The 27,662-nt window shown below is 38.3% G+C and overlaps 1 protein-coding gene across 2 annotated transcripts; it reads right to left on the bottom strand.

Moving 5' to 3' along the window:
- Positions 1-26,684, bottom strand: LOC104588751 (Nucleotide/sugar transporter family protein). 2 transcript variants are annotated; one of them, XM_010246816.3, is made up of 7 exons: positions 26,479-26,684; positions 15,701-15,808; positions 15,566-15,600; positions 2,485-2,597; positions 1,998-2,259; positions 1,606-1,874; positions 1-624 (listed from the first exon to the last, which is right to left on the bottom strand). In XM_010246816.3, the coding sequence occupies exons 1-7, from the start codon at positions 26,578-26,580 to the stop codon at positions 491-493; spliced, it is 1,023 nt and encodes a 340-aa protein (XP_010245118.1). In that variant the 5' UTR covers positions 26,581-26,684; the 3' UTR covers positions 1-490. The 2 variants fall into 2 exon arrangements, with proteins under 2 accessions (XP_010245118.1, XP_088757557.1); XM_088901431.1 differs by lacking the exon at positions 26,479-26,684 and adding an exon at positions 25,948-26,119.
- Between the last annotated feature and the right edge of the window lie 978 nt (positions 26,685-27,662).

Genomic DNA, 27,662 nt, shown 5'->3' with positions numbered 1-27,662 from the left:
TGTCCTAACAGTCATTGTCTTCATTGATCAACACAGTAGTCAGGTACAAAAGAGAATTTCCAAAATTGAGAAACAATAACTAAACTAATTTCTGTGATATAATACCATTTGTGGTCAGAGTACATTAATACTGTAGTATAACCTCCAATATTTTCAGGAGGAACCATATAGAGAAATTTCTCAACTTTACAAAATTACTTCCCCTTCTTATTGGTTCCCATCAAACAATACTGAAGCTTCCGGCCTTTCCTCATGTAAAATGAAAATAATCATCATCAAGTAAGAGCAGCAGTAGACATACATCCAAACAAGGAAAGCAGCCAAGAATGATAGTTCAGCTGCCTTATCAGCCAAAGAATATCTTGCACCAGAACTGAATGCTAAGAGCCAATGTCATGGCAGAGAACCATAAAAGTTAGATAAAGGCATGGGTTCTGAACCACTATTTTGTTTGTTTCATACCTCAAAATCACTTGAGTGATTCCATTTCCTATGTATTTGCTTTTTCCGAAGTTGAAGATGTGGTCATTGGTACAGGCTGAACAACTTGAGACTCATCAGAGTTAACACGAGAAGTTTCCTTTTTCAACTTATGGTTGTTGTATGCAGCTACACCTGCAATGGCTGAAGAAAAAAATCACTTAAAGAATGCATCAAGAAAATTATTCCAGATTCTTTTCATTTCAAAACCTATTACACAACAGCCTCCTAGTTGAAAGGTTATATTAATGCTTCCTTCAATCATATGTCCTGGTAGAGCTTGTGTCTTTTAAAAAAGGTTGTAGGAAAGATAGATAACAATTGAAGAGAGAAAAGAATCTAGGTTGTAGGAAAAACAAAAATGAAAATTTTCATTTTTCAAAAGAATGAAAAAAATATGCTGTGTTTACTAAGTCTGCATTTGCTAACAGTGCAAATGCAGAACCAATGCAGATACATACTCCAGTTTGGTTTTGCAGTTATTTGGTAAGAATACATCTTTGTACTGAAAATGAAGGTGTTTTTTTTTCTGACATTTAAGAATTCAAAATGGAAGCAAACTTTTGTATTCAAAGTTGGTCAATGTAAAAAAAAGGTAGAGCCCAATCATGAAACCAGTGTTTGTCCCATTACAACAACCAAAGACAATATAAAATTTATCAATGCAAAACCTGTGTTTCTCACTTTCTGACTGAATTTGCATTTACATCAATACATATGCTTTTTGCATTCTTACCAAATGCAGCCTAAAGGACAGCATAAGAGTATTCAGCCAAAGTGCAAGATAAATGTGCAACAGGCTGTTATAGCTCGAGATAGAATACTCATATCCGTCTGATCAAGAGCTCAAACACAATTCAGAATGTAAATACAAAAAAAGAAAAAAAAAAAACAGTCTAGAATGATCTCAAATCATAAGGTAACTGGTCAGGAAAAGCGAGCCCCTATTAGCACATTAAGCTTAACCTATAACCATCTGAAAGACTGGCCTAAGATTTGAATGACCTCAAATCCAGATTGAGCATGTGCTCAATGTGCAATGCACATCAGCAGATGCACACAAGATGTCTAGGATTCCTTAGGAAAATAAATATTTAATACTAGATTTTTCTTGTTATTATTTACCAATGGCATAACCAAACAGGTTTATAACCGTCAACTTTGTATCTGCAAAAAGAAGAGCTGACAATAAAACAACCACCCAGTCCTTCACAACTCCAGCAACACGAATGGTCAGAGCACTTGTATGTGAGATCACAAGGAAAACCGAGAGGTTCAGTGCAAAGGTACAAAGAGAATTGAGAGTTAGTATGAGTGGTTGAAAGGTCCAGGTTCCTTCTGCATCCATCTTAGGCTTCTCTAAAAATATCCAAGGAATGAAGAGGCATAAAGCACTGCAGAAGGAGAAAAAAGATTTTGCTTTCATGAGCAGAATTTTTCAATATTTTAATTTCCAATTAACATCAACAGAATAGGTTCCACAAGTTCCTTGAGAGAAAAAAAAAAAAAATACATGCCTGCAGGGACTGATGTAGTACATGACAGATATAGGGTTTAATTTGAGACCCTTTCTTTTCACCAGAATCTCCATGAAGATAAGCCTCAAAGCTTCTCCGACAACACCACCCATTTGGTAAACCACTCCAATCCAGCTAACATTTATTTCCCCATAAGAAGCCACAAGAACACCAAAACTGATAATTGACATTATCAGAAGCATTCTACAGCTCATTACTTCAAGTCCTGCTGCAACTCCCAAAATGAAGACTGCGACGGGCACTACAATATTCAAGCAGGTGGAAAAAATAAAAGGATGTAAGTTCTGAGAAATTCAATCTCTTAACCCAGATAACAGGGGCAACCATGAGATACAGGCAACTGTTGTATAAACAATTAGAAATAATTAATCTCTGGAAGTACTAATCACTAATCCAAGTATTTCTCAATATTCTAAGCTATTAATCCATATAAAAATAGGAATTTGAAGATCTCAGGGAAACTTACTGATAGCTTTCAACATTTGTGCAAATGCAACAGAGATATACAGGTATGCAGTGTTTCCCAGCCACAGAGTCATCGCAAACATCGCACCAATCGGAATAACAGATGTAGCATATCTGAATGTTAAGAAATTAATTAGCTTCTATTCCATGCCATGGACTATACTTCTATGCCATTGAAGCAGTTACCCAAAGAAAAGGAACAATCAATTGAAATCGATACTGAAATATGAGAATAAATTCTAAATTACCATAACTTAAACTTTCTTGACCTTTGACAAAACAGACCCTATTTAAAAAAAAAAAGAGAAATATTAAGCGCTATTTTGACCAAAAGTGCTTTAGTATATGTCCCAAAAGTGGCTAAACATGTTTCCTATATCAGTCACTTGTATATGCTGAAAGTTATGATGGGCAAGGTTTTTTTTTTTTTTTTTGGATAGACAAGACTTTCAAAATGAGGAATACAAGTTTTCAAAATCCAGGTGCACTCTTTGGGCTAAATAATATATCTTGTGCATATTGTGTATCCCATATTTTTTGGGCCAATTTATTATGCTGTCTCACCTTATTTCTCCCTCTTCTTTTGTAAGGAATGATAAACTTCATATCTGCTCATGTATTCTGAATGAATCTCCTTTCTTACCAATAAATAACCCCAAAAAGTTCTCAGGTAAAGCTTAGTTGAGTTAACTAGATTTTCATTTTCCATTTACACAGAATACAATGTATTTCTGTGCATTCGCATGTATATTTTATGAAATTATTTTGCTTTCTAACATATATCTAAAAGATTAAATTAATATTAAATATCCAAACTTGATTTCAAGTTTAAGCGGAGATGTTGATTGCTTCTGAATTTATTAACAATCACATAATACAACTAATAGTGATCCCAAGGTTGCCAAGGAAACCAGTTCCTTTGTATTCTGCTTTGTTTTTGGAGGACCTGTTCAATTGATGGGTCCAGGCTCTCATGTTTTGAAAGATTATCACTCTGTATTCCTCCTTACTTTCTCATAATAAAATCTAAGCTACCCTTCTTGGTGATTCTCATCCATGATCAGATAAAATTTCAAAATACAAATCTTGGTAGGAAGTTTGCTGTATGTGAAGAGGTGGAAAAGGATCCAAATGACCTGTTCATGCAATGCAAAATATCCAAAGAGATTTGGGGATTCTTCCTTTCTTTTGTTTTTTGGGTTGATTGGAAGATACTACGCCAGGTACAGTGGCTGCTGCAATTATGGCCATTCATTGCTTTTGATACAATGGGAGCCACTTTATGCACAATCACATCCTATTTTTTCTTTGCAGGAATTTTGGAAGGGAAGAAATCAAAAACTTTGAAGCTAAATCAAGGTTGTTGCCCAGAATATGCAAGAACATATATTGGGCTATCTTTTTTTTTTGATGAATAATAATAAGTTTATTGATTCAGAAGCAACTTTAGAGTGAGTTCATACATCATCCCAACGAGAGGCACGAGCTGCAGCCCCTCCTTGAGTCTTACAAGTAAACTAGGAAAGAAAAACAATAATCACAACTGAGCCCAAAATAATTCTTCCCTATTTACCCCTTGCTTAGATAACACATCTGACAAAGTATTTGCTGATCTCCCCACCCACTGTACAGTGACCAACATATTCCTTGTCAACCAACTAAATTTCTTCATTTCATTCTTGTATCGCCACATAGCCTCTTCAGAATTTTTTAACCAACCCACCACCACTTTGGAATCCCCCTCGATTATTAGGTGTTGTACCCCCAGCTGGTTTGCAAATTGCACCCCTTGTACAGCAGCTAAGAGTTCTGCCCTGATGGAGTTCCCAATTCCCAAGGGACCTGAGTAGAGCAACAAAATCTCTCCCTTCTCATTTCTCAAAGCACCCCCCACTCCGGATAATCCTGGATTACCCATGCTGCTTCCATCAAAGTTCAACTTTATTGAGCCTTCGGGTGGAGGAGACCAGCTTGTAATTGATTTGTCCTTTAAAGATGAGCACCTTGCTACTGCTGACCAATTTCTCCAAAGGTCATTAAAGGAGAATTGATGGAAGATTTCCAAAGTCTTCAGCCAATGTATTGCCCTGTTTAACACACAGTCTTTCAAATCTTGGCTGTTCCTTTCCTTGTCTTGAAAAATTCTGAGATTCCTTTCTTCCCAAAGAGTCCAAGTCAAAGCAGCACGAGCACATCTCCACATAATTCTCCCTATTTTTGTAGGCCAATAAAAGGTAGAATGGTTGAAGAGCATGTGAACTTCTGCTGGTAGACTCCAACTACCCCCAAACAACGAAAGTAGCCAAGCCCAAAGGTCTGCAGAAAAGGGACAAGATACTAGTAGATGGTAACAATCCTCACCGTGAGCTCTACAGAGGATACACCAATTAGGAGAAATACAGAGAAAAGGTCTTCTCTTTTGTAGGTTGTCTAAAGTGTTTATTTTCCCATGGAATACTTCCCAACAAAAAGACATAATTTTTGGGGGGACTGGCCTGCACCAAATTTCTTTAGACGGAAAGGGTTGGTGAGAAGAAAGTTGAGAGATGGACTTGAAGAAAGAAGCACAAGAGAAGGTTCCAATGGGTCTAGGAGTCCAAAATCTCTTATCTGGCTTGGAGGGATCCAAACAAACCTGATTAAGACAACCAAGCAAAATAGAAAGAGACTCAATTCCAGCATCCCTAAGTCCTCTACGAAACCCAAAATCCCAAGTAGGATCTAAGGGTGTTCCCAAAGGTGAAACAAATTTTGATACCACCTCTTTTTTGTACAAAGAAATAGAAAAAAGCGAAGGGAACAAGTCCTTTAACGGTGAGTCTCCTACCCAAATATCCTCCCAAAAAAGAACAGAGTTGCCAGAACAAACTTCATACCTGGTAAAATTGAGGAATTGAGGAAGGGTGTTGTGAATAGCCTTCCACGGTGCTACTAGGTTAGCTTGCCTAGTCTGACCTCCTGTGAATGCTTCCCAAATACACCAGCATCCCATCCGTTCTCTGACCTCCCGTGAATGCTTCCCACCACCTCATGCCACAATCTCTCTCTTTCCAAAGGCCATCTCCACAACCATTTCCCTAACAGAGCTTGATTCTTTCTAATTACCCTCCCAATTCCCAAAGCCCCCCTCTTCTTTACTTCTGCACACAATTTCCCAATTAACCAAGTGATCCTTTTTTTCTTGTCCCAGCTCCCATAAGAAGTCTCTCATCAACTTCTCCAGTTTCCTGGCTTCCCTAACTGGTATCCTAAAGACAGACAAATAAAAGGTAGGTAAGTTAGCCAAGGTAGCTCTTATTAGGGTAATTCTCCCTCCTAAAGAGATATAGTTCCTCTTCCATGAGGCTAATCTCTTCTCAAACTTTTCTATCACTGGGGTCCAAAATCTACTCTCCCTAGGATTTGCCCCTAAAGGAAGCCCTAAATATGACATAGGCCAAGCAGAGGTGGAACACTCAAGACACTCTACAATAGCCTCGACCTCCCCTACCTCCAAATTTATACCCGCTATGCAGCTCTTTTCTAGATTTATTCTCAAATTAGAGACACTTTCAAATCCTTTTATTATATCCTTTAGGTTTGCTACCTTTTCACTAATACCTCCTTCACAAAAAATCATTAGGTCATCTGCAAACTGAAGGTGGGTGACAGGGACTTGGTGTCTCCCTATTCTCCAACCCCTAATGGCATCTTCGCTGTCAGCCTTAGTAATGATCCTGCTATCTTTAACATACAAGACTTCAATGATATTCCTAATCCATAGCAGATGAAAGTGCCTTTATTGATAATAAAAGCAAATAATGTACAATAGTAAAATACACTCCAATGGAGAGTGAAGAATAGACCCAGCCAGCCATAGTCACATACAACTCCTATAATAGCCTACCCATGTGGGAAAGATTACCAGTACAAACAGCCTCTTAACCATTTTACCTGACTGACTTCAAGCATATTAGTAGGTCTAGTTTTGACATCAAGTGGGGAGAGATAGTGAGATATTGAATGTAATTTTATTTATATAATTGTTTTGTTTGTTTGCTTTTTCCAATTCAATATAAAAGGGATAAAGTGATTATAGGAGGTTGTCTCGCTCTCCACAACTATAGTAGCTTCCATATATGGGAGACCATTTACTATTGGCTCATTTGTAAAACCACTCTATGAAGTCCAATATACAAGACACTAGAAGGAATATTCCAAGGCATAATCCAAAGAGATAAGGTTGGTGTTGGGGTCATGGCTGAGCTGGCCTTGAGAGACACGTGGCCGCCCAGTCATCGCCCAGCCACGATGGCACAACCCAAAATGGCATAGCCCGGCCATGTCAGGATAGCTCAGCCACGTCGGCTCAGCTCAACCGAGCTATGTTATTACCGTGGCCCCCTGTCTCATCCCTCCAACCATGTCAGCCACACGTCCCATGGATAAGCTCAATCGCGGATAAGGGAGGTGGGAAGACAACTCCGCCGAGGAGTATGACTCTACCCTGGTAACCTCGACGGAGAGCTCCATCCCTATCTCCCCGGTAGCATAATCCAACCAGGAGACGAAACCCCGGCTATAAAAGGGTGCCCCATGCTCGAGGTAAGGTAAGGGATTGGACCCAGCTTCTAGCACCCACACCGTTACTTTGCTCGGACCAGCACCCTCATTGCTTGACCCGACCATTCACCGCCCTCTCACTGACTTGAGCGTTGGAGTACTTACCCGGGGATAACTCCTCGGGCCTCTGACTTCTTCTCTTGATCGCAAATTACATAGCGCGGCACCGTCCTTGTAAGTTCGGCACCGCCCAGTCAGCAAGGATTATCTGGTTGCTCTCCTCAGTTCGTGCACTACCTCGGATTGAGCAACATCAGTTGGTATTTTTGTTCTTCAAGATTTTCTATAGAAGGCATTGTACCTCTTTGTTTTCCTTTTAGAGTGACTAAGTATTTTGAAATTTGAGCTCTGCAACTTTGTTGTGGTTGAGAAGTGACAATATTCTCTTTGATAGTGGGACTTCATCATCCCCACATTCATCTCTTCCCACCATCTTCTCATTTGTCCATGAAGCCTTCTTCCAACCACAAGTTTTCAAATATGAAGAGGGATGGCTTATATTGAATTCCAATCCAACTAGACAAATAGGTGTGTGGTCAGATCAGATAAAGATCTAGATAGGGCCTTATGAAATAAGTTAGGAAATTTTTCTCCCCATTCTGTAGAGATCACAAATCGGTCCAACTTTACAAGAGCTGCTTCCTCCCCATTGTTTATCTATGTCTCACACCTCCCTTCTTCTCATGAGCAAAACAAATAGTGTTAAAATCTCCTACCACCCAAGGCTTGTCCCATTCCTCTCTAACTGCATTGAGTTCTGCCCAAAACATAGCCCTCAATCCGTTGTCATTTGGGCCATACATAGAAGACAATACAAATTCCCAATCATCCTCAAGAATGTGAAACCAAATTGAGATGGAAAATTGCCCCACCTTTTTACCCTTCACCCCCACTGAATTTGTGTCCCAAATGACTACGAGACCTCCTGCAGTACCCTCAATAAGTAAAACTTCCCAAATCACATTAACCCCACACATTTCTTATTGTTTGAGCTTCCAAACACGGGAGTCTAGGGAGTCTAGGGAGCTTGGAGAAATGTAGGCTTCTCTGAGAGAAAGTCGGAGATCATTAACTCACTGATCTCCGAATCCCTTAAGGGTCTTCCATGACTCAAGTTTATGTTGCTTTCAGTGGGAGAAGAGGGGAGACACTGGGAGATGGTTGCTTCTTTGTTAAGGGTGAGATTGAAGAGTCTAGGGTGTAGAGAGACTGAGCTGAATGGGCCCTAGTATTTGTTTTATGATTAAGCAGTGTTCCTTTAGTTCTATATGTTAACAGGCCTTTTCTTCATGGGCCTCTTAACCTCTTTTTAATTTCTTTTAAGTTCTTGCTTAGCTGGCCGTCCACTTAAAGGGCAGACTTGTAATTAGCCTAGTTAATTAAGATTGTAAAAGATTAGTGAAGGGAGAGAGGAAACTATCAAACTCTCTTCTCCTTTCCCTTCTTCTTCTTCTATTCTGCTGTAATCCTCTTTTCTCTCTCACTCTTTTCTGTTTTAATCAGTTTATTTACATCTTGGTATTAGAGAGATAAGTTGCTAATCAATCAGAGTACTGTTTGCCTGGTTGGTAGAGGGTTTGGAGAATTAGAATCTGGCTGAAAATTGCCAAGAAGTGAAGCTATAAATTCTCTGCCCAAAACCCTAGCCGACTAGAGAGTTTTCAGGTTACAGGTTCAGGAGAAGGATTGGGTGTGGCGCTTAGGGTTAGGGATGTGTATTTTGATCCCTAGAAGTGTGCGGTTGAGATTTGAAGAAGGTTGGGAAGCTCTGGTAGGAGCGGCTGCTTCATCTCTCTTCCTCCCCGACAGCTAGGTGCAGTGAAACCCTAATTTTTGAGTCTCTAGATATTGTATTGACCTTAGTTAGGTTTATAAAGACTGAAAAACTAGTTTTTTGTTTTTTTTTTTTTTTGGTTTGATCAATGGAGCAATCTAGAAGTGAAATGAGGTAGATGCCGGTATCCTAGGTTGGTCAGGTAGATTCCTTTTTGACTGGAGTGACCACAATTACTAGATGGAACCAATTTTCTAGCCTAGGCACAGTCTATACGGATCCATGTTTGTAGTAGAGGTAAACTAGGGTATCTCACAAGTAGTAAGGTGAAACCTGCAGAGAAGGACCCTGCATATGAGAAATGAAATAATGGATGCAGGAGAATTACACAGTGATTGGATGGTTGGCCAACCCTATGTAGCCCCATATAAGTCAGCATTACCTATAAATGACTTCAGCCAAGGAGATTTGGGACAGTGTTACAGAAACATATTCACAGAAGTTAAATGTTGCAAGAGCCTATAAGTTGAAGAGTGATGTGAACAATCTAAGACAGGGGGAGAAGAGTGTAGCAGTTTATTACTCCATGTTGAAGTCACTATGATAGAAAATTGATGCTATGGAGACAGTTGTATGGGAGAGTACTAAGGATGCAGAGACATTTAGAAAACTAGTGGAGCGAAATAGGGTGTTTGAGTTTCTCACAAGACTCAATCCGGAGTTCGACATTACTAGGCAGAACATCCTTGCTAAAGATGAGGTCACTCTTGCTCAAGCATATGCTATGGTAAGTAGTGAAGAGAGTAAGCAGGAAGTATGGTTATAGGGACCACCTACAGAACACTTTGCACATGTTGAAATAAAGCCAAAGGGGCCAACTAAGAAGAAGGAAGTGATATGTGAATACCACAAGAAACCAAAGCATACTAAGGAAACCTATTTGAAACTTCATCCAGATCTTCTCCCGGACAAGTTTTGGAACAGCAACAATAACAACAACATTAAGAAGAATGGTCAAACTAGGAAGCCTAAGAATGCTAATGTTGCCACAGTGCCTGAGGGTGGAAATAGGGAAACTGAAGAAAGATAAGCTATGGTGCTGCTAACAGCAATAATGGCAGAGCTTGAAAAGTATGGGAGGTTACTTAATCACTTGGAGATCACTGCTTCAGCATCCAACCCTTCAGGAAACACCTCATCATCCACATTTGCTCACTCAGGTACTAGTGCTTCTGCAAATCATGTTACTGTTTCAGGTAATCATAAAATCCCTTGGATTATTGATTCTGGTGCATCAGACCATATGACCAGCTTATCTAACTTCTTTTGTTCATATCAACTTCTCTCTGGTAGAAGAAGATATCCCTTGTTGATGGGTCTCTTGCTCCCATCTTTGGTAAAGGAGATATCAAGGCCTCTGGCACTCGTCTTATCCTCTATTCTTCATGTCCCTAAGCTTAATACCAACCTTTTATCTGTTAATAGCTTGACTAAATCCATGAACTGTAGCATAACCTTTTTTCCTACTCATTGTGTTTTTCAGGACCTAAAATCTCGGAGGACGGTTGGGAGTGACTATGAGGCGAATGCAATATACTTGTTAGACACACCTGACAAGAGTCTTGGACCACCTAATGAAGTAGCCTTGGAGTATGCTTTGTCAGAGTCTATTGATAGAGTCATGTTATGTCATTTACCTTTTTCTGCTTTGAGTCATTTGTTTCCTAATATGTTTAAGGGAATGTCTTTATCGAGTCTTCATTGTGAGTCATGTGGACTTACGAAGCATTGCCGACATTCTTATTCAACAAGCAATAAAAGATCTATTTCTCCTTTTCATATTATGCACTCTGATGTGTGGGGGCCATATCATTTGCCTACTATGGGGAGTTACAAGTATTTTATCCTCTTTATTGATGATTATTCTCGTTATACTTGGATTTACCTTATGAGATTTCGGGATGAAGTACCAACTATTGTGCAAAAGTTTCATGAACTTATTCTTAACCCAGTTTAACACCTGGATCAAAATATTCTAATCTGATAATGCTATGGAATATTTTGAAAAGAACCTTTCATCCTACTTTGAGACCTTTGGGGTTATTCATCAGAGTTCCTGTTCCTACACTCCACAACAAAATGGAGCGGCGAAAAGGAAGAACCGCCATGTGGTTGAGGTTGCTAGATGTCTCCTTTTTGCATCTCATGTTCCTATTAAATTTTGGGGGGGATATTGTCCTTACTACCACATATTTGATTAACTGTGTGCTCTCCTAGGTTTTGGGTTTCAAAACCCCGTTTGGCCTTCTCTTTTCGGATGAGGATCTCTTTTCCCTTCCTCTTGAGTTTTTGGGTGCACTTGCCATGTGCATGTTCATAATCATGAAAGACACAAATTTGAGCCTAAGGAACATAAGTGTATCTTCCTAGGATATGCCTCCATACAGAAGGGATATTGTTGTTTTGATCTGGTTCGTGGCTCCCGCTTTGTCTCTAAGGTTGTCACATTTGCTGAGTCTATTTTTCTTTGGTATTTCTCCCAAGGGGGAGCATTTTGAGGAGCCGTTTGCTATGTCTCCAACTGTTCCTCTTCCAGTTCCTTTTGAGTCTTCTATTGAGTCATCTTCTTCTGTTGCCTCTCCTTCCACTATGTCTACCTCACATGTTCCTACTCTCCCGCCTCCCCCAGCTCATCCTCCTATATTTCCCCCCATATCCTATTGTCCAAAGGTGGTACCTAAGACAAAGATTCAGGCATGGGCAAGTTGCTTCCACTCCTTCAACAGAGCCTCTTGCACCTCCCATCACTATTGAGGTAACAGGTTAGCCTTCCTCTGACCCATCTGCTACCTCCCAGACCTTGACCTTCTTATTGCCCTTTGCAAAGGCAAGCGAAAGTGTACAACACATTGTATCTCTAAACACCTGTCCTATAGCCTTCTATCCCTTACCTATTATTCTTTTCTTGTCTCTGTTTCTACCCACGTGATTCCCAGGTCTGTACCACAAACCTTGTCCAAACCTGAATGAAGGGATGCTATGATGAATGAGCTAGATGCTTTGCATAAGAACCAATACCTGGGATATTGTGGACTTGCCTGAAGGGAAGGAACCAACGGTTTGTAAATGGGTATTCACTATCAAGTATCATTCTAATGGCACTATTGAGAGGTTTTAAGGCTCAATTGGTTGCTAAGGGCTACACTCAAATGTATGGTATTGATTACCTTGAGACTTTTGCTCCTGTGGCTAAACTGACTTCAGTTCAAGTTTTGTTGTCTCTAGTTGCTACTTTTGATTGGCCCCTTCACCAGTTTGATGTTAAAAATGCCTTCTTAAATACATGAACAAGTCTATATGTCTTTACCTCCAAGGGTGTATGGAAAGGAAATGCAAGGGAAGGTGTGTAATTTGAAGAATTCCCTCTATGGTTTGAAACAATCTCTTCAAGCTTGGTTTGAGAGATACAAAGCTGCTCTTATTTCTTTTGGTTATGCACAGACTCAACCCGACTATACTTTGTTTGTGAAGAGAAGTAACTCTTTGGTGACTTGGCATAGAGTGATTATTAGCATTCATGGATTGGCAAACAATGGTTGGGAACTTGGGATGCAGGAGTCGACCCCAGGGCTTCCCGAAGCTCTCCCTGGAAAGCTATTCATGGTATTTTACCTTCATTCCTTCCTTATGTCAAATTTGATGCTTGTGCAAGAAATAAGGTGTTGTTTTGGGAAGATGCTTGGGTTGGAGAAAGTCCCCTTAATGAAAGGTTCCCTTCTATTTATTCACTTTCTGAAAATAAAAGAAAAGTGATCTCTTTAGTTTTTACGGATAACTCTTGGGACTTAGGTTTGAAGAGAGGTCTAAGGGAGTCGAAAATGACAATGGTGGATGAATTAATTAACCTTCTAGGGTCAACCTACCTGGATCAATCTTGTTTCGACAGTAGAATTTGGAAACCTTCCCCATCTGGCGTGTTCACTTGTTCCTCCTTTTTGATATCCTCGTGAGCTTTCCTTCAAAGGAGATTTGGTGTCAACCTGTACCCCCAAAAATTTGGGCTTTTTGTTGGGAGGTGGTTATCCAAAAAATCAATACTCTAGATATGTTGCAAAGAAAAAGGCCAAATGTTTGCCTATTAATTTCTTGTCCATTTGTATGCTTTATTTGGACTTGATTCTCTTCTATCTTTGGTTGTAGGTGGACACCTCCCTCAGATGTGGCAAGCCTTTTGGACCCAAGCTTTTTCAGGCAACCGAAGAGACGTGGAAGATTAATGTGGAGAGCCACAAGAGCAGCTATCTTCAGTTTGGGAAGAAAGGAATAATAGAATCTTCAAAGGAGTGAAGAAATTCAAGGAAGCAATTGTAGAAAGGATAATTATTATGACTATTCAATGGTTGAAAACTTTGGATTTGTTTAAAGACTTCTCAGCAGAAGACATTTACAGGAATTGGGAAGTGGTGGCTTCTACAACTTCCATGAAACCTATTGTGGAGGAAGTGTGGTCCCCACCAACACAACAAAGAGTGAAATTGAACTTTGATGGGAGTTCAAGAGGTAACCTGGGCCCTTTAGGTATAGGAGTATTCAGAGATGAAAATGGCAGAATTGTGGCTTTGTTTTCAGGACCAATAGGAGTGGGGGACTCATTGAGAGCGGAGGTGATGGCCTTGCTTCAAGGTGTAAGATATGCAAAACAGTTGGGGTTACACCAAATTGAGATAGAGGGAGACTCTAAATTGTTGATTGAGTGGCTGCAATCTAGTAAGTTGGGAGCCTGGATTTATAGACAGCCCATAAGGGAAATCCTCAACATAACAAGGGAGATTGATGCATGCTTCAAATGGACAAGGAGATCAGCTAATGGTTTAACTGACACATTGGCTAAACAAGGGACTGTGAGGGAGAGTATGTTCTGGGAAGTTTTGTAAGAAAGATTACTAGGGGCACAACACCTACTTAGGGGTTGACAGCTGTACTTAAATCTGGAAAGTTATTTTAAGTTATTTTAATGAAGTTACCATTTCCACTAAAAAAAATGATAATTTTTTTATCAATTTATTTATATGATAATTTAGAAATAGAAATTAGCTCCAAAAAATATAAATTGACCAATTAGAAAACAAAAGGTTATGAAGAAAAAACATTCATTTTCTTCACACTGAGAAATAGAATAATCTATGCATCCATCATAAAGCTAATTACAAATTTAAAAAATCAATACTAGTGATCTACTCCAAAAGAAGCGACCCAATACTTGCTTGTCACCCCATTGGTGTGTTCTATGTAAAGCAGATGGGGAGATTGGTTTTCACCTATTGGTGTCTTGTCACCCCACAAGGGCAGACTCTAGAATTTGGACCCCTACCCCCACTGGCTTCTTTTCTTGTGCTTCCTTTTTCAAAGTCCTAAGCCAGTCCACTAGTCCTATAACCCCCCCTTTCCCTGTTGAAGAGGTTTGGTGCAGAACAATCCCTCCTAGAGTTGGTAGTTTTTGTTGGGAAGCCTATCTGGAAAGATTCAACACTGGTGATCTACTCCAAAAGAAGCGACCCAATACTTGCTTGTCACCCCATTGGTGTGTTCTATGTAAAGCGGATGGGGAGATTGGTTTTCACCTACTGGTGTCTTGCCATTTTGCGAGGTCAATTTGGGAATGGGCTTTTTCCCTCTTTGGGTGTAGATGGAACCCTCCATCAGATCTGCAGGGCCTTTTTTCCCCTTTTGTCTTTAGGTGGCGTAGGAAAAGGGGAAGGACTATGTGGAGAGGTTTGAGGGCTGCAGTATGTTGGACAATATGGGAAGAAAGAAACTTCAGGATATTCTCAGCGGCTAAGAGAGGGGTGGAAGCACTAAAGGTTATCATTCATTTCAGGGTTGTACAGTGGCTGAAATCTTTGGAACTATTCATAGGTTACACAGTGGATGACACGTTGAGGAAGTGGGGTGAAATAGCAAAGTGCACACAGACCAAGTTAGTAATGAGTGTGTCTTGGACACCTTCACCTGCTGGGTTCATGAAATTAAATTTTGATGGGAGTAGTAGGGGGAACCCTGGACAATCAGGGATTGGGGGTGTCTTTAGGGATGAGAATGGGGTCATTTTTGCCTTGCTCTCAGGCCCAATTGGAGTGGGTGACTCCCTTAGAGTTGAGATCTTTGCAGTTATGGAAGGAGTCCAGAAAGCCAAGGAGATGAACATCAAAAAACTCTTAATTGAAGGGGATTCGGAGGTGGTGATAGGGTGGCTGAATGCAGACAGCAATGGTTTATGGAGGTACAATAATCAGAGGAGGAAATTTGAGTGGCTGGTGCGGGAGATGGAAGTTAAAATGTGCTGGGTCAAAAGATCAGCCAATTCTCTAGCTGATGGTTTAGCTAAACAAGGGGCAGAAAGGGATTCAATGTTTTGGGCTAAGTTGTAATTTTTTGTCTCTACCTATTCTTTTGTTTTCTTGATTGTACTTGGAAGATAAGTGTGTTTGTCTTCCTTATGTAACCTCTTTGGTGAATTAATGAAATTGTTATTGATCAAAAAAAAAAATATTCCCTTTGGTGCATTTAGTAAACCAGTTGCAACAATTCTTTATGTAGTAAAAATATAAAAAATAAAAATCAATTGGGAACAACTATGTGAATTTAAAATGGAAAATTGGAACTTTTTTTTTGATAAATGGAAATGGAAACTTCATTTGGTACTCACATTTCAGTAGTCATTCCCTCTTCAATCTTCATAATCTGAAAAGAAAAACAAAAGAAATTAAGTGTACAACAAAGAAAATCAGCCTTGTTTGGCACATCATAAAATCAGCTCAGCAAAGTTTAATAAGATCAATACCTTCAGAACTTTGGTAAGAAGAAAACATAAAACGGATGAGAAAACCATATGGAGTAGAGTCAACCCGAGAGGATAGGGGAAGTTGATTTGTTTTGATGATAAAACCCACTGCATTTATAGGTTCAAAAAAAATATCCTGTGTTAACCATGTGAATATACAAATTTTCAAGAAAGCAACATTTTCTTATCATTGCCAAACTACCATGGAGAGAATTAGCATCACTAAGACTTGGCTGGATACAAAAATGCCATGAAATATAGCTAAGTTTATAGCAAACAATATCCAAATCCAGAGGTTGGATCAATGGTAATGAATGGATATTAGATCTTAGATGATTTAGTCAGTGATTCTTTTATCACCAACCATTGCATTTTCTTTTTAACTTGACGAAAATTTTCACTTACTGTTAAAAAAATATGATATCTTAATATGTTAAGTAGACCTGTTCAAAGGCCGGGCCAGCCCGGGTTTTGGACAGGCTTTGCCTCTTTATAAACAGAAAATGACCAGGCCCGAGCCTGAGCCCAAAGCCTGATCTGGACAGATATTTTATAATATATTAATTATATAATTAATAATATACTATATATTATATAATATTCTATATATTATAATATATAACACTTTTTTGTTACTAATCTTATTATTATATAATATATATTATATATTATTAATTTATATTATATTTTATTATATATAATATTGTTCCTCAGAATTTTTCAATAATACCTAAATATTCCAATCATTTAGTACCATATTGTTAGCTTAATAAATAGCAAAAACAGCACAGCTTTTTTTTTATCAATAACAAGAAACGTTATTGAAACTATGAAACTTAAATTACAAGAGGGGGAGGTAAATTGGCCTAACTCTCCCACCAGCAAATTACAAAGAAAACACAGCATTACCATATCAGTGTAAGAAAGTTCACAACATGAGTGTAAGTCATGGTAGAAAAAATTGTTCCTCAGAATTTACCAATAATACCTAAATATTCCAATCATTTAGTACCATATTGTTAGCTTAATAAAATATCTGATCATTTGACACTTCTTTATTGATTTTGACCTCAGAACTACATAAAAATCTTCATGATTTTATAATGGCTAATTTTTGATAGGGTTTGGAATGCATGCTTTATTGGTACCACATCCTGTTCTTCCATTTCCAGGGATAAAGAAGTCATTGTTTGATGGCAAGGAATTAGAAGGAACACAAATAGATTGCAAGAAAAGATACATGTCAAGGTACATCCTTGCCTTGCAGGCCTGAAAGAAAGGCTGATAGGACAAAACAAAAGGGAGATTGTTACGAAAACTTAATCCCACCATCTTTAGGAGATGTTATTCCTTTGATAGTTACAGAGCCAAAAAAAGAAGGAAAAAGAAGAGGATAGGAGACCTTTCAAAGAAACTCAATTGGGAAATTGGGAAAGGAAATTCCAGGTGAAGAAGAAGAACAAACTTCTACTACAAGAAAGAACAAATGAGTGAAAGTATAACCTCTCAACAATCTCTCCTCCCTGACAGCAACTCCATTCCACTGCTAGGCATCAATTGTATGAGATGTTACTTGACATAAATAGATGGTTGGACATGTAAGAAACAACCACAACATTAATGATTAATCAATTGATGGAAACCCAGTTTTACATAACAAGCAATTTGCATATCATAAGGATCTTACATGGACCAGAATAGCAATGCCAAATCCACATCCAAGACTGCCCAATCAAAGAGCCAAAATGTTTAAGTCTCATTGTATCCTTTAAGATTTTTTTTTTTGAAGATAAATAAAAAATAAAATTCATTATCAGACTCCAAAACAGGAAAAAACTCAGCAGCAAAAGCTGAAATCAAAAAGAGCAAGCAGCCCCTCCTGCAGAAGTCTCTTTCTTCCTCCAAAATTGACCTCTGTTTTCTTCCAGATCTCTAAAAACCTATCTAGCAAATTCCTCAACCCTGATAAAAGATAACCTCCACCTCCATGTCAACCACCTCATCCAAATCTAACTCGCCCTGCACAACATGAGTAACATCCATAACCACCTCCTTCTCATGAACAGATCCACTCGAAACCTCATTACCTCACTGTATCCTTTAAGAATAACCCTGTGACTATGCAGCCTAATTCATGCAGATGCAACATCGTATCAGACAGCTGATAGCTGATTCCATTAGTTGGCAGTTGAAAACAAGCGGAGATAGAGGAAACACCTGCATCATTAACAATATCCTCATTTTGCATCTTCATTGTTCCCCCTTTTCTCTTTCTCTTTTTTGTTTTCCTAAGTTATTTGTCATTTTGTAATCCTTTTCAGTTTTCTCCAGCTTTTGCAAAAGTGAAACAAAATATGTAATGCTTGATACTTGATAGTGTAGACATGTGGCTATATCACTGGATAAAGTTCCCTGTAAGTGGATCAAGATCGTTGGAAATTGACTTAAGAGAAAGATGTAGTTTGAGAACATCAGAACATGATTTATAATTAAGGTATTGCACCACCATCAAATATCCAATTTTTCCCTCAATTCTATCAGTTCAAACTCTATACAGGGGATGGAGACACATTTAGTGTAGTTTAAATTGACATTCCTGAAAAATAGTAGATTATGATGCCTAATTTTTCCTTGACTAGTGTTAAAAAGCATAGGACAGTTTAACATGCTTCAATCTTTAGTCACTTCAGTAATGTCTCATGCATTAAAGTTTGCAAGCCCGTAAATGATTACCAAGAGACTATGTAAGAGAATATCCACTTTATAGAAGCATTAGTTTCCTTATAACAATTGTTATCAATTGGTTGGGCCTGGACCAGGACCTGACCCAATTAGTAAATGTGTAGAACCAATTCCAAAGCAGAACCTATAGGATCTGTAATCAGGACCATTGGGTATGATTCAATAAGACCCAATTATAATTGATAGCTATGTCTTAACCTGTAATTCGACAACAAAACTACTTATTTGTTAATTTTTTTATCAGTAACAGATGTATTATATTATATTACATTTTCTTAACAGAAATTTGTACAACTTGGTAGTGGGAGTGTCGTTCCCAATTTTCATCCCTATAATATTACAACTATCAATTTCAAATTACATACAAACCCAAAAAAAAAATTGCTGCCTCAAAGCCCCTTGTTTGTCAAAGGAGTCAGCTAGCCCATTTGCACTCCTTTTGATCCACTTGATTCAGCTTCTATATCCTTTGCAATCCTTTCCACTTACCTTATCATGTGCTTAATGGTCACTTGTCTAGTAAGACAGCAATCAGTCCTAGTTTAGATGTGAAATAAACAAGGAAGAATGCAAACAATAAAAGAAGAAGAAGAGAAGAAGAGGAGAAAAATTCAAAGAAGAGTGTGGGTCATAACTGAGGTTGTCGCCCCACTCAACTATAAGTAGGTGAGTGGTTTTGGGGGAATGCATATACTGCCTAGCAACACTGACTGCATAAGAAATGTCTGGTCGTGTGAGGCAAAGGTAGAGAAGTTTCCCAACCAACCATTGAAATATAAATTTGTCTTCAAGAGGCTCTCCACCTTCTATACTAATCTTATGATTTTATTCAATAGGTGTGTGAGCAGGTTTAACACCTAGCTTCCCAGTTTCTTCCAAAATATCAAAAACATACTTCCTTTGGGAAACAAAAATCCCATGTTTAGACTGTGCTATCTCAATGCCCAAGAAATAATGTAGCTCTCTCAAGTCTTTGACCTCAAATTCTTAGTGAAGAAGTTCCTTAAGAGAGTCGGTCTCATAGGTACCACTCCCTGTCACCACAATATCATCCACATTTACAGCAAGTAGAGTTAAGGAGGAATCCATTTTCTTAATAAAAAGGGTGTGATCTGATTGGGCTTGCACATGGCTGAATTTTTCAAGAGTCCATTTAAATCTATCAAACCAGGCTCTAGGAGACTGTTTCGGTCCATATAAGGCCTTATTAAGCCGACCGACCTTCTTCCCTGCTTCTGTACTATAGAATCTAGGAGGTAACTGCATGTACACCTCTTCTTGCAAATCACCATTGAGGAAGGCATTTTTAACATCCATCCGGAACAATGGCCACGAGAACTTGGCTGCAATGGATAGTAAAACTCTGATAGTGTTCAACTTTGCTATTGATGAAAAGTCTCCAAGTAGTCTATGCCATATGTTTGTGTAAACCCCTTTGCAACTAATCTAGCCTTATATCTTTCAATGGAACCATCAACTTTATGTTTCACTATAAACACCCATCTACACCCAACTAATTTCTTCCCTTAGGCTAATCAACTAATTCCCATGTATTGCTCTTTAGAAGAGCATCCATCTCTACCTTCATTGCATTCTTCCACTTAGGTACTAACAAGGCTTCTTGCATTGTTCTGTGAATGGAAACAACAGCAATAGATGCCAAGAAAGACTTGTATGATGGAGACAAATGATCATAAGATAGGAACTAGAAAATACAATGAGTTGTAGATGAGGTACAACAGCGCTTCCCTTTACGGACTACAATTTGAAGATCAAGATCATCCAATGGAGGAAAAGAAGGCTGAACAATGGAAGGTATTTCATCTGTAGTGGAAGATAAAGGAATTGTGGTACCTGGATCTGGAACCGCAGATGAAATTGGAGATGGACTAGATTGCTAATGACCGAAATCAACCTGCCTCCACCACCTGTGATATACCCTCAAATCCCAGCACCTTTGACAACCCTCCTCACTACACTCCCCTTCAGTGATTGGGACAGGTAATGGAATTTCTGATGAATGAGACACTATCTAACTGCTCTCCCCCTGAGAAGAAACTCTAGGATAATAGGGTACATCCTCAAAGAAAGTGACACCCATAGAATCAAACTGTTTCCCAAAAGTAGGTTCATAGCAGCAATATCCCTTTTGAGTTTGTGCATATCCAAGGAAAATGCATTTTGAAGCTTTAGGATCAAATTTGGAATGATGATGTCCAAACGAAGTAAGTACATCCAAAAGCCTTAAGGGGAAAAGTAAATCGTTTTGCTTTGGTGGATAATTCCATGGTCAAGGAAATATGAAACCAATTGTTTTGCAAAATACTCTTTAGCATTGTTGGATCTGAAAATTTTGATTTTGACCCCAAACTGGGTTGAAACCATCTGATGGAAGATCTGAGTCAAGATAGGAACCTCATCTCGAGAATGCATAAGGTAAACCCATGAAAAACGAGTATAGTTATCAACAAACAACAAGAAATATATGTATCCCTCCATAGTAGTGATGTGATATGATCCCCAAACATCAGCATGCACAACTTCAAAAGGAATATTACTTCTTTTATTGCTCAAAGAATAGGTTGTTCTACAATGCTTTGCAAGTTCACAACTTTCACATTTCAAACTAGACATCTGGACTTACTCAAACAAACTGGGAAACAAACTCTTCAAAGACCTAAATGACAAGTGACCTAACCAATTATGCCAAAGCATAATCTAACTCACAAACTGAGAAACAAAAGACCTCCCAACTTCTCTATCTTCCCCATGTGAGCTCCCCTCCAAGCAGGTAGATTCCATTTGTCTCACAGCCAATCCCAATCACCTTCCTTGTCTCCAGATCTTGAAAAACACATCGATCAGGAAAGAAGGTCACTGAACAGTTTTGATTTTTAGTGATGCTACTAACTAAAAACAGGTCAGTACTAAGCTTAGGAACATGCAAAACTGAGTACAAAGAGATGGCATTAGACAATTTAATGTCTCCCTTGCCAAAAATGGGAACACGAGAGCCATAAGCAATAGACACTTTGTCTCTGCCAGAGGATAAACAATAAAGTAGTAAACAGTGAGGACAAGCCAGTCATATGGTTAGATGCACCTGAATCTATAACCCAACAAGGTTCAGTTTTACCTAAGGCTAAGACATGATATGTTGAATGTGTACCTGAATGAGCAAATGTTGAAGTGGGAGTAGTAGATGTTGTAACTGGTGGTTGAGATGAAGATGTTGAAGTGCCAAATTTCACTTTCCAACTGAGTCAAAGCAGCCCGGATAGCAGCTAAAGTGTCTAGGGATGTGGCTCTTGTGTTGGATAAGGGTGTACCATCAGTAGTGATAGCCACATTTGCATTCCCCTTTTTTGTTTCTGAGCTTTGCTAAAACTAGATGTGGATGTAACTTCCAACAGGTATCTTTGGTATGCTTTTTGGTTTCTTGCAATGTTCACACACTAGCTCCCTCTTATATTCCTTCTTCATATCCCTCTCATTGTCACCCCCAAATTTGGTTTCACTGCTGCTAAGGCTGATTCCAATGGTTGTTGATACTGCAACATAACCTTTCTCCTACTTTCTTCACTATGCACTAAAAAGGAAACTTGTGACAAGGTCACACTTTCTCTGGTGAGGAGTTTTTGCCTCACAATATCATATTCTGAATTCAAACCGGCTAGGAATTCAAAGACCCTATTGGTTTCAACCTGTTTTCTGAAGGTTTGTGCATCCCTCTGACTTTCCCACTCAATTGCCTCTAGGTGATCAATTTCATGCCACAAGGATTTCAAAGTGAAGAAGTAAACTGAGACAAGTGTCTCTCCTTGCTTAAAATTGTTTACTTCACATTTCAGCTCATAAGCCTTAGCAACATTAAGTGTTGGGAGTAAGTTTCTTTCATGATGTCCCAAATCTCCTTAGCAGTTTTTGCCCACAAGTAATTTCAGCTAATGTGAGGATGCATGGAGTTGCACAACCAAGTCATGACCAAATAGTTCTCCTAAACCCATTAGACATATGTTTTTTTTCGGTTAATTAGCAATAACCTTCCCCTTTTCCACTTTACCCCTTTTTTTTCCCCAAAGTGCTGGTTGCGGGATTTGATTCCGCGTCAATGCCGGGACAACCCAGCTAACACACCAACGAGCCAGCCCTCGATTGGTTCCATTTGGCATATGTTGGGTCTTCCTTGGTTGGTTCCTTTACATCCCCCATCATATAGCTCAGTTTTCATCTACCCCCAATAGCCATCATGGCTGACTGAGCCCATTCCAGATAATTTGATCCATCAAATTTGATAGTGGTAATCTAAAGTGTGTTCTCAGTCATGTTTCCAGTACCACCAGCCCCCAAAACACTTTCCCCTTGATTTTTAAACTCCATTCCTGCCATCTCTTTCAAGAAATTGATCAAAAGGAAACCCCTTTAATGCTGAAACAGGTGTAATTACACCCAGAAATTGCTAACAGCCGACCTAGAAGATTGAAATAGGTCTACCAATCACCCAGAAATATTGGAACAGGTCTAACCCAGGAACCAATACCACTCAATCTGAAATACTGAGACAAGTCTAACTGTTACCCAAAAACTGATAGCAGTCATAAATTTAGGGTTTAAAACTGAGAACTGGTCATAGGTCAAGAAAAAACCCTAAAAAAATCAGAGAAAATAGAGAAACTCCCAGCCACTCCTTCCAGATTAGTCAAATCAAACTCTGATTGAAGTCGACCTCAAAAAGAAATAGAAACTTACTTGGAAAAGTCTGGCCGCCACCTCCAATCCACAGTCTGAACCCTAATCTTGAACTTTCTTCCTTTCCTCTGGTTCTTCCTGATCACTGGACACCTTCCAAGGCTCTACAATCCCTTGGGCATCCTGCTGCGCTCTACCAGCAATCTCCAAGAACCAGCCAATTGACTTATCTTGGGTAAAACTTCCAACCCTAGGAAGTTCTCATGCAGTCGGCCTAATTAGACTCACATGAGAAGCCTTAGGTTGGCTCTTGTACCAACTTATCTAGTAAGACTGCAATCAGTCCTAGTTTAGATGTGAAATAAACAAGGAAGAATGTAGAGAATAAAAGAAGAGGATAAGGAGAAAAGAGAACACAAAGAGGAGAAAAATTCAAAGAAGAGTGTGGGTCATAACTGAGGTTGTCACCCCACTCAACTATTTATATTAATGATTTAAAACAGGGTAAGAAACCAGAACTACCCCTACTGCTTACATAAGCTAAAAGATAACAGAAAATAACTACCAACTAATCCGGCTAACATACTAACAACACCATAAGCAACATAAACAGACATGCAGCAGTGGGGACCACATTATTGTTCTACATCTCTACATGGTCCAAGGAGCACATCTGTTGTAATTTGCCCATGAAATGACAAACTATGAGTCTCCTGCCACCTTGATTTACCTGAGTCCCAACTGCTTTTCCAGTCAAAGACCTTGTAGCATAGCCAAAAGGTCAGCCTATAAAGAATTTCCCACACCAACCGGCCCTAAAAACAAAGCCAAAATCCTCCTTTCCGAGTTTCTGACTACTCCTATTCCTGCCAACCCTGGGTGCCAAGAGAGCTTCCATTAAAGTTCAACTTGATTTTGTTGCTTTCTGGGGTTTCCAATCCTCTCTTACTCTATCTTGTTCTCTCAAAAATGTGTTACTTCAGTCCAAGCTTTTAGGATATCAGTGATTGAGACATCATGGAAGTTGCCCAACGTTTTTACCCAACTCTCTTAGGATATCAGTCCAAAGCACTTTCCCTCTTTTCTTAGGTTGCCTCAAGAAGTCAGGATTGAAAATACCCACCACATCTTGAGGGGGGATCTACCTGCAACCAAAAAGAAAACAGAAAATTTCCCAAATTTGATGCACAAAAGTACAGGAGATTAATAAATGAGATAGAGTCTCACCACTTTCCTTACATAAGAAGCACAAGTCAGGAGATATGCAGGCAAAAGGCCTCCTTTGCAACATATCACTAATATTTACCTTATCAAGGAACGTTTCCCAGCAAAGAGCTTGAATTTTAGGTGGGATACACTTATTCCAAATTTCTTTCAAAGGGAAATCCATTATGTGGGGATTCGTTGACAAGGATTTTGGAAAACAAGAAGCAAGAGAAAAGACCATCTAGAGAGCCTAACCAAATTCTAGAGTCCTCAAGGGAAGGGTCTAAAACAACTTGACCTAACAAGTACAGTAGCCAAATCAATGAAGCACATTCATTTTCCCTTAAACCTCTTCTAAAACCCAAGTTCCAATTTAAACCAATTGGACCATTTGTTCCCAATCAAGAAATAGTTTTCCCCTTGAAATAAGAAATAAAAAAGAGATCAAGAAAATGGTCTTTGAGTGGAGTTTCCCCAACCCACAGGTCTTCCCAAAAGCAAAGTGTGTCACCCCTTCCCACATCAAACTTGATGGAGTTAAGGAAAATAGAGTAGACTTCATGAATTGCTTTCTATGGAAAATCTAGGGAGGAGTGAGGAGCAACTTTTGCATCCCAGCCATTACCTTCCAACTCATGAATTCTTACAATTACCTTGTGTGTTCTCTCTCAAAATGAAATCTCTACAAAGGGCAAGTTTCCTAGTAAACCTCTCAACAACTGGCTTCCAAAACCCTGCCTGATCTAGAATTTCCTCCTAGAGGCAATCCTAAATAACTCATAGGCTAATTCCTGACCTCACACCCCAAAGTCTCAGCGAACCTCAGAAGTTCCCCTTCTTCCAAGTGGTCCAATCCTAAGTAACTTATTTGTTAAATTAATACATTAGACATCGTAATATGATAATATTGCAAGTATATCATGAGAAAATTAGGTATTAGATTGGAGGTATCTTTATAGCATTCTAATATGTACATAATTATATATACAAATAAATAATTGTATATATAGTTGGTTCAGGTCTTAATTGACTTGGAACAACTAAATCCAATCCCAACCCAATTATAATCAGGATGAATAATACAGACCTAGACACTATATGATTGGACCGTTCAGTTCAGGTCTGTCAGGTCTACCCAACCCACTGACAACCCTACTTTTAACATCAAATCTTGATGCGTGCCAAATAGCTTGCCAATTCTAGAAGAATCACCTAGCATTTCCTGTTGCATACAAACATTTACGAACTATTGTATACTTTATCTGTTTTGCTTGGGAAACTTGGTGTCTGAAATTTTCAATCCTTTTTTAGTTAGAAAGAACAATTTATCTGCTGGCAATAAAATGATTTGTTCCAAAGGTTTAAGTTGCCAACATGACATTGAATTCTTAGACCCACATGCTTCTTTCTCATTGTTGTAATCATCTTTCAACACTGGAATAATCACCATTAAATTAGATGAACCTAAACTGATTATGAAGATTATGCTGTCACTGCTTTAAGAAAGGCCTATATTCCCTCATTTTCTGTGGAATTTGACATTTTACTAGCATTAACTGGTAGTGGTGCCGCTTGTATACCTAGGCAGGCTACAAGGTAAATGGTTTTACCTTGTCATTGTCAATAGCATGCATTCTTTCAAGCAAGACGGACCAGTTGCCTCCAACCTTGATGTTGGCCAAAACATCCATATATCACATACAGTCTCATTGAATCCACTGAAAACGCTTAGTTGGATTAAATTACTGAATAACTGAAGCCATTTTGCTGAGCCCAGTTGAATTGTCCAATTTCCTCTCAACCAACAAACAAAACTTCCTTCCTTGTGCCCTTACATAATTAGGTAAAAATAAAAATCGAGAAAGATACAATGAAATCATAGAGAAAACCTAGAATAACAATTCAACTTAAGAATGACGAGTAGGAGGTCATTACTATCAGGAAAGAAGGTAAGCAACTACACTACAATTGCAGATTGCACAAACATCACTAAGGTGAAATAACCAAAAATGCACAACCCAAATACACTTCAATTGCAGTTCATTAATGGATCTGAGCAATGACCATATAAATTAAAGTCAATTACATCGGACACTAAGACATGACATGTCTTAAAAGGGGCAGAAAGGTAGAAAATTGACCTTGTTGAAGAAGATCTGACCGCTGGATAGCGCGATGTAGAGAAGGATATAAGCGTAAGTTAGTGCTTCTTCTCTAAAGAACCTCGTCAGTCGATCCGCCATTGCCTGAACACAAGCTCTACTGCCCACTTCTGTTTCTTCCAAAAACACAAGGTTTGAGTTTGACGAGGAGCGACGAAAGAGCAGTAAGAAAAAGCAGCACCGCAAGCAAGAGAGAGAGAGGTAGATATTTACGATAAATTTCCGAATCCTACCCTAATTTTATGACAGTTGCTGAAATTTCCCCTTCTTTTTGCGAGCAGTCAGCTCCCTGAAGTTTCTCGCACCGTTGCAAGTACACCCCTTCCGTTAGAATCCGATAACGGAAGCAGTAAAATAGCTAAATACCCATGGATCATTAGATCATTGGTAAGAGAAAAAGGCCTTACAAATTTTCAGACATTAGACATTGGACTTTGGACCTGACAACAATTTCATTGTTTATCCTCAAAATGCCCTTTACGCATTTTATTCATTATTCATTATTAGTATTTAGTTAACACACTCTTACTATACCGAAACTTTATAAAAATAATACCTGAATATTATTTTAATAGCAATAAAATATCATTCAAAAATAAATATTATTTAATAGCACAATAATATTTATTAAGAAAATAGTGATCATATTATTATTATTATTATTATTATTATTATTTAAGTATTTATTTATTTACCATTAAAATAACAATGATTTATGATTATTTTATATAAGTGTGTTATTTTATTTGTTATTTATTATATAACTAATTTTATATATTGCCTTCATTACTTTAACTATTGTATTAATTTTAATTAATGATTAGTATAATTTCTCATTTCACTATTTTATTTTTAACTTTATATTTATTCTCGTTTAATTATTCATCAAGTATTTTGAATTTTGATTATAATTATTTTCTATATTCTTTTATTATTATATTTATATTTTATTTACGATAATGATTTTAGTGATTTTAATATTATTTGTATAATTACGATTATTTTTAAAGTTTAATTATTTATTACTAAAATAATAATTTAGTATTATTTCATTGTTTAGTTATTTTACTTATTATGTGAATTATTTTCACTATTATTTTTGTCTATTTTAGATATTATTTTATTATTTATAATTATATTTGAATTGCTTTAATGGTTTTATG

The sequence above is a fragment of the Nelumbo nucifera genome, chromosome 3 (assembly GCF_055504915.1).
Source record: "Nelumbo nucifera cultivar China Antique chromosome 3, China Antique-T2T, whole genome shotgun sequence".
In the NCBI taxonomy this organism is placed as follows: Eukaryota; Viridiplantae; Streptophyta; class Magnoliopsida; order Proteales; family Nelumbonaceae; genus Nelumbo; species Nelumbo nucifera.
The sequence above is the reverse complement of the archived record's forward strand: the minus strand, read 5'-3'. Positions and strand labels throughout refer to the sequence as shown.

Bases quoted from the DNA above. Each gene is read 5' to 3' on its own strand.
- LOC104588751 (XM_010246816.3), bottom strand. From the start codon at position 26,580: ATGGCGGATCGACTGACGAGGTTCTTTAGAGAAGAAGCACTAACTTAC. The intron at 2,260-2,484 runs GTAAGTTTCCCT...TGAATATTGTAG, and splicing joins ACAAATGTTGAAAGCTATCA to TGCCCGTCGCAGTCTTCATT. The intron at 1,875-1,997 runs GCATGTATTTTT...CTCCTTCTGCAG, and splicing joins TACTACATCAGTCCCTGCAG to TGCTTTATGCCTCTTCATTC.